The following is a 10,877-nucleotide window of genomic DNA, read 5'->3' on the forward strand; positions in this document are numbered from 1 at the left end:
GCTGGGAAAGATTGAGTACCTATAGTCAAGGCCATGGTTTTCCCAGTTGCAATGTATGGATGTGAAAGTTGGACCATAAGAAAGGCTGAGCGCCAAAGAATGGAGGCCTTTGAACTATGGTGCTGGAGAAGACTCCTGCGAGTCCCCTGGACTGCAAGGAGATCAAACCGGTCGGTCCTGGAGGAGATCAACCCTGACTGCTCTTTAGAAGGCCAGATCCTGAAGTTGAAACTCAAGTCCTTTGGCCACCTAATGAGAAGGAAGGACTCACTGGAGAAGAGCCTGATGCTGGGAAAGATGGAGGGCAAGAGAAGAAGGGGACGACAGAGAATGAGGTGGCTGGATGGAGTCACTGAAGCAGTAGGCGTGAGATTAAATGGACTCCAGAAGATGGTAGAGGACAGGAAGGCCTGGAGGAACCTTGTCCATGGGGTCGCGATGGGTCAGACACAACTTTGCAACTAACAACAACAACAACTCTAGCTTTTATGGAAAGCGACCAAGTTGCCAAACCCCCAAACACCTACACAGCGGTGTGATTGAGACAAGCTATCGTAGCTGACAATATTCTGAAAAGTTGAAAGGATATTTTCCCACCTCGTCAGCTGCTTCAAGCTTCGGGTCGAACTGACAAAATATTTGTTCAAGTTCTTTTCGAATAACATTCGCCAACACGTTCAGTCTTCCTCTGGGAGGGGAAAAAAAGCATCAAAAATAAATCACAAGAGGTAAAAAAAATCAACAAATCTACACCAATATAATTTAGAGAATTGATGGCTAAGGTTTTGTGATCAATGTCACACGTCACGGTTTAAATTTTTACTATATCTCCCTAATGTTATTATCTATCTATATATAAATATATAATGTTATTATATATTTGAACTATGGTGCTGGAGAAGACTCCTGCGAGTCCCCTGGACTGCAAGATGATCAAACCGGTCGGTCCTAGAGGAGATCAACCCTGACTGCTCTTTAGAAGGCCAGATCCTGAAGTTGAAACTCAAGTACTTTGGCCACTAATGAGAAGGAAGGACTCACTGGAGAAGAGCCTAATGCTGGGAAAGATGGAGGGCAATAGAAGAAGGGGACGACAGAGAATGAGGTGGCTGGATGGAGTCACTGAAGCAGTAGGTGTGAGCTTAAATGGACTCCAGAAGATGGCAGAGGACAGGAAGGCCTGGAGGAACGTGGTCCATGGGGTCGCAATGGATCGCAACTAACAACAAAATGTTATTATCAATGTATTTATACCTCACCTAAATGCAAGCAGAACTGTTTTAAAAGATAAGCAGGCCTCCCTGAAATTAGCAGACCACTAATAAAGAGAAAAGAAGCTGAATGGCCAAATTGCTAAATTTTGGGAACAATGGACGAGAGGATTGGGAGAAAAGCAGCATGCAACAGCATCAAATGTTAAAATTCATATGTTGAAGGTTTATTACTTTGAACTTGAATTTGCACTGACAGCACAGCAAGAGATTAAAAAAACAGTAGGAAAAGGAGATCCTAAGAAAAGAAGATTTGAGGTTCCCCTCCCCCAACTGTTTACATTGAAGAGGAATGTTCTTGAATTAGAACAAACATGATAACACACTAAATGAAAAAAAACTACTTTAAAAATAGAAATAAAAATGATATTCCATGAAAATCTGGCATTTGTTAGTTCTTACAAGCCAAAAGTGCTTTTTCTAAAAGACAACTAGACTTTCTTTCTTTCTTTCTTTCTTTCCTTTCTTTCTTTCTTTTTCTTTCTTTCTTTCTTTCTTTCCTTCCTTTTTTCTTTCTTTCTTTTTCTTTCTCTTTCTTTCTTTCCTTCTTTCTTCTTTCTTTCTTTCTTCCTTTCTTTTTTCTTTCTTTTTCTTTCTTTTTCTCTTTCTCTTTTTTCTCTTTCTCTCTTTCTCTTTCTTTCTTTCTTTCTTTTTCTCCCTTTCTTCCTTTTCTTTCTTTTCTTTCTTTCCTTTCTTTCTCTCTTTTTCTTTTTCTTTCTTTCTTCCTTCCTTTCTTTTTTCTTTCTTTTTCTCTCTCTCTTTCTTTTTTCTTTCTTTCTTTCCTTTTTTCCTTTCTTTTTCTCTCTTTCTCTCTTTTTCTTTCTTTCTCTCTCTCTCTCTCTCTCTCTCTCTCTTTCTTTCTTTCCTTTTTTTCTTTTTCTCTCTCTCTCTCTTTCTCTCTCTCTCTCTCTCTTTCTCTCTTTCTTTCTTTCTTTCCTTCTCTCTTCCATGTTTCGCCTCTCATCCAAGAAGCGAACTGAAGATGTTTCTCGGATGAGAAGTGAAACATTTTCAAAGAACAAAACGAGAAAGTCCAGCTGCCTTTTGGAAAAAAACACTTCTGGGACAACCATGACCTGGATGATTGAGAATCTTCATAGCTATTTAGGAAAGTAGACTACGCACTCATTTACAAAAAGCAAAATTCCCTGCCTCTATAAGATAAATTAATTCTTCCTACATACAATGCAATCTTCTTGTTCAGGAATATGTCACTCTGCTGAGAAAACAAACTGTCTATTCATAGAATGTGATGGTTCGTAATTGAAGAAGCCTGACATGGGTTAGATTTCAATGTAGCCAAATCGGCTTCTAATTCAGACTCAGCCTCCTCAGACAAGATCTCTGGCAAATGTTAGTTCCAGTTCCAGGGAACTGTGTTTCCACACCGAGTCTCATTCTCAAGGCGGTTTGTGAACCACGACTGATGATTACAGAGGGAATTCCCTTCTACTCCCTGCCCTGAGCTCTCAGTAGTCCTGTGTCGAAAAAGACTGATGCAATGTTAAGGTGCAGTGGTTAGAATGCAGTATTGCAGGCTGACTCTGCCCGCTGCCAGGATTTCGATCCTGACCGGGTCATGGTTGACTCGGCCTTCCATCCTTCTGCGGTTGGTAAAATGAGGACCCAAATTGTTGAGGGTAATAGGCTGACTCTGTAAGATGCTTAGAGAGGGCGGTAAAGCAGAATATATAAGCGGTATATAAACCTAAGCAGTAGTGCTAGTACTAAGAGATTCATTCGTTATCAACACGTAAATGTGATTTGCTCCTGACAGCCAAGATCTTAAAAAAAAAAAAAAAGTGAGGCCCAAATTCCTAATAATATTCAGGATCTGCAAGCGAGTGCATTGCTAAGGGATCAGATGAATCAGACAGGCCATTCATTACCTGTGAGGCATGCCCATTATAACATATTCAATTCCCATTTCACTTGATTTATCAATGATCGTTTTAAGAGCAGGAATCATGACTTCACATCCTTCCAGGCCAAAGCGCTTTTCTGAGGACCATTTCCTAGCGAGGAAATCCTCAAACCTAAGGAAGTGAAAAAGCAATGGTTTATTATGTGCAAACTCAAATCTGTTGCTAAAACAAGCAGACACCCATTGACGTAGCAGGTGTATTAACATCAAGCAACGACAATCTTAGAAACTGCACTTGAATAAACGAGTACTGCATAGTTATTTATCAGCAACAAGTCAACAGGAATGTATTCCTTAATAAAATAAAGGAAGGGAGGGAAGAAGGAGGGGAAGAGAGGAGAAGAGAGGAGAGGAGAAGAGCACAGGAGAGAGGGAGAAAGGGGAGAGGAGAGGAGAGTGTAATGTGTCTGATTAACGAAACACTTAAAAGGACTTTCAGGCACATTTTCTCCTAAAAGCATTTATTAAGGTTACAGAGACGTCAGTACAGCATGGTGGAAATGCTTAGGTCTGGCTTCTCTTCCGTTACGCATAACATTCCAAGCATTTTTCCCTGCCTCTGTTTTGGGGTCATGGTTCACATCTTCCAATTAACTTGGAAGATGTGATTTACTTCCGGTTTGGGCTATCCTTATTCTCCTCCCTTTTCCCTGTTGCCTGGTTTAACTATAAAAATACCAGACAGTTCTGCATATTGTCAAAGCAAGAATATACAGTATTTGCAGCGTTGACAGAGAGGAGAGGAGAGGAGAGGAGAGGAGAGGAGAGGAGAGGAGAAGAGCACAGGAAAGAGGGAGAAAGGGGAGAGGAGAGGAGAAGAGCACAGGAGAGAGGGAGAAAGGGGAGAGGAGAGGAGAGGAGAAAAGCACAGGAGAGAGGGAGAAAGGGGAGGAGAGGAGAGCACAGGAGAGAGGAGAGGAGAGGAGAGGAGAGGAGAGGAGAGGAGAGGAGAGGAGAAGAGAAGAGAAGAGAAGAGGGGAGGGGAGAGGAGAGAGGAGAGCACAGGAGAGAGGGAGAAAGGGGAGAGGAGAGGAGAGGAGAGGAGAGACATACAGGATCTGAATCCATCCACATAGCCATTATAAAGGTATGCTTCGCCTCTGTTCTTCTTGTGTACAAACTAGATACTAAGAAATGCCTTCCTCCTTTATTAAAGAGATCCTTCTCATGTTAATCAGCACAAGCAGCAGAAACTGTACGGCTGAAGGTTTTCCCCCCCCATACTTCCAGGAAGATAAATGAGCAAAACCTCTGGGTGACATGCGGTTAACAGCCTGTCACTCAAATGCCATGTTAACCCAATTATTAAAAGCATCTGGCTGGAATTCATTTTTATTTTAATTAAACTCAGCACGGTGATCCACGGCTGTCTGGCTGAATAAATACTCCCAGGGAAGCCAGTGTTGTATTTGAGGAACAATGTGAAATTAATATTTAAATGTTCTTGGAGCACAAGCATTCATGGGTAGGCTCATTAACTGTGATGAGGGCCAAAAAAAAAAAAACTGACTGTGGTTTTATGGTTTCTTGGCCTCAGCCTGCCCTAAGGATGTAGAGGGGGGGGAACCCTAAGTATTTATTAAACAGCTAAGACAGCTTTGCTGATAGAGCTCCTGCTAAGACAGATATCAACAGCACACGTTTAAAACATCCTTCCAAATATACCTTGTGGATCGTACCAGTCTGGCCAACAATGTCCGTTTTTCTTCGTTGTTAAATTTCATGACGCCGGGCATCTCAAACTTCTGCCGTATCCAATCGCACTGTTCCACATCATTAATAAACATAAATTCCAGCCCTATGTGTTGACAGTAGGTATTCTGGACCGCAAGGCAATGGATGTATAAATTAAGAGGGGGATATGACAGACGGGTCAATCAAGTTTATTTTACGGTCTATTGCTACATCTTACATAAAACGGGTTGTGTTTTCCTTACCCCTAGTATTACCTCCTTCAATGGCTGCGTTTGGTTTCCCATGAGACATTCCTCGGACTATGGATATTAATTTACTGCCAACAACTAGTTAAATAAAATTGTAGCAAAGAAATGATACAACCACTTTGATCGTCACTGAGTGTTGTATCTTATAATTTATGATGAACGTTTTTTATGATTATGATCATGATTTATCACTTGTTGCTTGTATGTGCACTGAGAACCTATGCACTGGAGACAAATTCCTTGTGTGTCCAATCACACTTGGCCAATAAAGAATTATATTCTATTCTATTCTATTCTATTCTATTCTATTCTATTCTATTCTATTCTATTCTATTCTATTCTACTTTACTCTACTCTACTCTACTCTACTCCATTCCATCCCATCCCATTCCACTCTACTCCAGTCTAGTCTAGTTTAGTCTAGTCAGGTCTAGTCCAGTCCAGTCCATTCTTCATTCCATTCCATTCCATTCCATTCTATTCTATCCCATCCCATCCTTCTATTCCATTCCACTCTACTCTACTCTACTCTACTCTACTCTATACTCTACTCTACTCTACTCTACTCTACTCCACTCCACTCCACTCCACTCTACTCTACTCTACTCTTCCAACTCTGTCTATTCTATTCTATTCTATTCTATTCTATTCTATTCTATTCTATTCTATTCTATTCTATTCAAAAAGATAAAGACTGAAGACTGCGAGGTCCTTGGTGCTCTCTGAGCTTGACGGTTTTCTTGCAGATGTGTCATGACCCAACTAGATTATACCATCAGGGCTAGAAGGAATGGGGGTTTGATCTCTTTTTATATACTAGTGGCTTGCTCGGTCAGTGTTGATGGAAGATTGAAAACTACCCAAGTCCCATTGAAAAGAAGAAGCAACCACACTGACCTCCAGCCGCCTGATAATCTCCCGTAAAGACAGCATTGTCTCATTTCCTCCTATGAAGGTGGTTGTGGGCAACCGGAATACTTTGTCCAAGTCAGATTCGTACAAGCCATAAAACTCTGCGACATGAACATCATTAGCAAAGAGACAGGAAGACGGCAAGCCAAAATCAAACAAGACTCCCATATCCCAAGGTCCACCTGACACATGCTCACCTGGTCCCCTTTCAGACTTTCTCTGCAAAGAATTATCTTTTCATGGGGAGAAGAAGTCTTACATGTTGACTGGATTCACACAACACATTGAATGACTGGCTAACCCATGATTTACTGAGGGAGCCATATGTAACTAGATTTGAGCAAGCTATGCCATGAGACACGGTTGACATACAGAACGACTAATGTGATGTGTGAATGCCACCATGCTCAAACATGGATGTAGAGGGAACATACATTTGATACTCACTTGGAGATTTCTGCAACCACGAGAACAGTTTTTTCAAGGCCTTATGATGCAAGTTAATGCCTTATCTATTGAAATATATATATATACATTTGATACTCACTTGGAGATTTCTGCAACCACGAGAACAGTTTTTTCAAGGCCTTATGATGCAAGTTAATGCCTTATCTATTGAAATATATATATATATATATATATATATATATATATATATATATATATATATATATATATATATATATATATATATATATATATATATATATATATATATATATATATATATATATATATATATATATATTTCGAGGATGGAATTGACTTCTGAACGTGTATATGGAGATTTTTAGTCATACAGGTCATAGTGGTCCCAAATGTGCTTTTTCAGGAGGCAACTGGACTTCCTTTTTCCTTGAAGATGTTTCACTTCTCAACCAAGAAGCTTCTTCAGTTCTTCAGAAGAAGATTTTTGGATGAGAAGCGAAACGTATTTAAGGCAAGACAAAAAAAAAGTCCAGTTGTGTCTTGAAAAAGCACCTTTGGGATGACTTCTGAACATTCCTTAAAGTTCACCCCAGATTTCTGCTATTTAAAAACACTTCTCTTCGGGCCTATACAGACAGACACACAGAGAGAGGCCCCCTTTAGTTAAGTACACAATGCATGTGTGAACATACCCAAAAATCCACGTACATACAGTAGTAGCCAAAATTGTGGAAATCTTTGGGAAAAGTGTATTTTTGAGGTTTGATGGCTCATAACACCACTTTTGGGGGGGAGTAGTACCATAAAATTATATATCAATGGAAAGATAATTTAATCAAGAATGTAATGCAANGGAGGGGAGGGGAGGGGAGAGGAGAGAAGAGAAGAGAAGAGAAGAGAAGAGAAGAGAAGAGAAGAGAAGAGAAGAGAAGAGAAGAGAAGAGAGAAAGGGGAGAGGAGAGGAGACAAGGGCGAGGACGAGAAGGAGAGCACGGGAGAAAGGGGAGAGGAGAGGAGAGGAGAGGAGAGACATACAGGATCTAAATCCATCCACATAGCCATTATTAAGGTATGCTTCACGTCTTTCTTGTGTATAAACTAGATACTAAGAAATGCCTTCCTACTTTATTAAAGAGATCCTTCTCATGTTAATCAGCACAAGCAGCAGAAACTGTACAGCTAAAGGTTTTTCCCCCCATACTTCCAGGAAGATAAATGAGCAAAACTTCTGGGTGACATGCGGTTAACAGCCTGTCACTCAAATGCCATGTTAACCCAATTATTAAAAGCATCTGGCTGGAATTCATTTTTATTTTAATTAAACTCGGCACGGTGATCCACGGCTGTCTGGCTGAATAAATACTCCCAGGGAAGCAAATGTTGTATTTGAGGAACAATGTGAAATTAATATTTAAATGTTCTTGAGAGCACAAGCATTTATGGGTAGGCTCATTAACTGTGATGAGGGCCAAAAAAAAAAAACTGACTGTGGTTTTATGGTTTCTTGGCCTCAGCCTGCCCTAAGAATGTAGAGGGGGGGGAACCCTAAGTATTTATTAAACAGCTAAGACAGCTTTGCTGATAGAGCTCCTGCTAAGACAGATATCAACAGCACACGTTTAAAACATCCTTCCAAATATACCTTGTGGATCGTACCAGTCTGGCCAACAACGTCCGTTTTTCTTCGTTGTTAAATTTCATGACGCCGGGCATCTCAAACTTCTGCCGGATCCAATCGCACTGTTCCACATCATTAATAAACATAAATTCCAGCCCTATGTGTTGACAGTAGGTATTCTGGACCGCAAGGCAATGGATGTATAAATTAAGAGGGGGATATGACAGACGGGTCAATCAAGTTTACTTTACGGTCTATTGCTACATCTTACATAAAACGGGTTGTGTTTTCCTTGCCCCTAGTATTACCTCCTTCAATGGCTGCGTTTGGTTTCCCGTGAGACATTCCTCAGACTATGGGTATTAATTTACCGCCAACAACTAGTTAAATAAAGTTGCAGCAAAGAAGTGATACAACCACTTAGACCATTACTGAGTGTTGTATCTTATGATTTATGATGAACGTTTTTTATGATTATGATCATGATTTATCACTTGTTGCTTGTATGTGCACTGAGAGCCTATGCACTGGAGACAATTCCTTGTGTGTCCAATCACACTTGGCCAATAAAGAATTCTATTCTATTCTATTCTATTCTATTCTATTCTATTCTATTCTATTCTATTCTATTCTATTCTATTCTATTCTACTTTACTCTACTCTACTCTACTCTACTCTACTCTACTCTACTCTACTCTACTCCATTCCATCCCATTCCATTCCACTCTACTCCAGTCTAGTCTAGTCTAGTTTAGTCTAGTCAGGTCTAGTCCAGTCCAGTCCATTCTTCATTCCATTCCATTCCATTCCATTCCATTCCATTCTATTCTATCCCATCCCATCCTTCTATTCCATTCCACTCTACTCTACTCTACTCTACTCTACTCTACTCTACTCTACTCTATACTCTACTCTACTCTACTCTACTCTACTCTACTCTACTCCACTCCACTCCATTCCACTCTACTCCACTCCACTCCACTCTACTCTACTCTACTCTATTCTACTCTACTCTTCCAACTCTGTCTATTCTATTCTATTCTATTCTATTCTATTCTATTCTATTCTATTCTATTCTATTCAAAAAGATAAAGACTGAAGACTGCGAGGTCCTTGGTGCTCTCTGAGTTTGACGGTTTTCTTGCAGATGTGTCATGACCCAACTAGATTATACCATCAGGGCTAGAAGGAATGGGGGTTTGATCTCTTTTTATATACTAGTGGCTTGCTCGGTCAGTGTTGATGGAAGATTGAAAACTACCCAAGTCCCATTGAGAAGAAGAAGCAACCACACTGACCTCCAGCCGCCTGATAATCTCCCGTAAAGACAGCATTGTCTCATTTCCTCCTATGAAGGTGGTTGTGGGCAACCGGAATACTTTGTCCAAGTCAGATTCGTACAAGCCATAAAACTCTGCGACATGAACATTATTAGCAAAGAGACAGAAAGACGGCAAGCCAAAATCAAACAAGACTCCCATATCCCAAGGTCCACCTGACACGTGCTCACCTCGTTCCCTTTCAGACTTTCTCCGCAAAGAATTATCTTTTCATGGGGAGAAGAAGGGTTACACATTGACTGGATTCACACAACACATTGAATGACTAGCTAACCCATGGTTTACTGAGGGAGCCATACGTAACTAGATTTGAGCAAGCTATGCCATAAGACAAGGGTAGGCCACCGTGGCTCTTTTATGACTTGTGGACTTCAACTCCCAGAATTTCTGAGCCAGCCACGCTGAGGGGAAAGGGAGAGTTTCTAAGCTGAGCCATGCTGGCTCAGGAATTCTGGGAGTTGGAGTCCACGAGTCATAAAAGAGCCAAGTTTCCTATCATCTAGGCCAGGGGTAGGCCACCGTGGTTCTTTTATGACTCGTGGACTTCAACTCCCAGAATTTCTGAGCCAGCCATGCTGAGGGGAAAGGGAGAGATTTCCAAGCTGAGCCGTGCTGGCTCAGGAATTCTGGGAGTTGAAATCCACGAGTCATAAAAGAGCCAAGGTTGCCTACCCCTGCCATAAGACATGATTGACATATAGAATGATTGTGATGTGTGAATGCCACCATTACACTGCTCAAGCATGGATGTACAGTGAACATACGTTTGATACTCACTCAGAGATTTCTGCAACCACGACAGCAGTTTTTTCAAGGCCTTATGATGCAAGTTAATGCCTTATCTATTAAAATATATATATATTCTTTCCCAGTATTTCCTATTTTGGTATTCATTTCTTGGTTAATTTTTCGAGGATGGAATTGACTTCTGAACGTGTATATGGAGATTTTTAGTCATACAGGTCATAGTGGTCCCAAATGTGCTTTTTCAGGAGGCAACTGGACTTCGTTTTTCCTTGAAGATGTTTCACTTCTCAACCAAGAAGCTTCTTCAATTCTTCAGAAGAAACTTCTTGGATGAGAAGCGAAACGTCTTCAAAGCAAGACAAAAAAAAATCCAGTTATGTCTTGAAAAAGCACCTTTGGGATGACTTCTGAACATTCCTTAAAGTTCACCCCAGATTTCTGCTATTTAAAAACACTTCTCTTCGGGCCTATACAGACAGACACACAGAGAGAGACCCCCTTTAGTTAAGTACACAATGCATGTGTGAACATACCCAAAAATCCACGTACATACAGTAGTAGCCAAAATTGTGGAAATCTTTGGGAAAAGTGTATTTTTGAGGTTTGATGGCTCATAACACCACTTTTGGGGGGGAGTAGTACCATAAAATTATATATCAATGGAAAGATAATTTAATCAAGAATGTAATGCAA

At 40.5% G+C, this 10,877-nt stretch overlaps 1 protein-coding gene across 2 annotated transcripts in view; it reads right to left on the reverse strand.

The window, feature by feature from the left end:
- Positions 1-10,877, reverse strand: part of OGDHL (oxoglutarate dehydrogenase like) — a 45,486-nt gene that overhangs the window by 27,070 nt on the left and 7,539 nt on the right. The window contains exons 4-7 of one of the 2 annotated variants that reach the window (XM_015823023.1): positions 9,396-9,511; positions 8,122-8,276; positions 3,161-3,307; positions 598-688 (exon numbers count right to left, since the gene is read on the reverse strand). In XM_015823023.1, the coding sequence (XP_015678509.1) occupies positions 598-688; positions 3,161-3,307; positions 8,122-8,276; positions 9,396-9,511 (509 nt within the window). Of the gene's footprint in view, positions 1-597; positions 689-3,160; positions 3,308-4,860; positions 4,993-8,121; positions 8,277-9,395; positions 9,512-10,877 lie in introns of those variants that run through there. The other variant, XM_029285470.1, reaches the window with a different exon arrangement.

The sequence above is a fragment of the Protobothrops mucrosquamatus genome, unplaced genomic scaffold, assembly GCF_001527695.2.
Source record: "Protobothrops mucrosquamatus isolate PMUCROS unplaced genomic scaffold, P.Mucros_1.0 scaffold1744, whole genome shotgun sequence".
NCBI lineage: Eukaryota > Metazoa > Chordata > Lepidosauria > Squamata > Viperidae > Protobothrops > Protobothrops mucrosquamatus.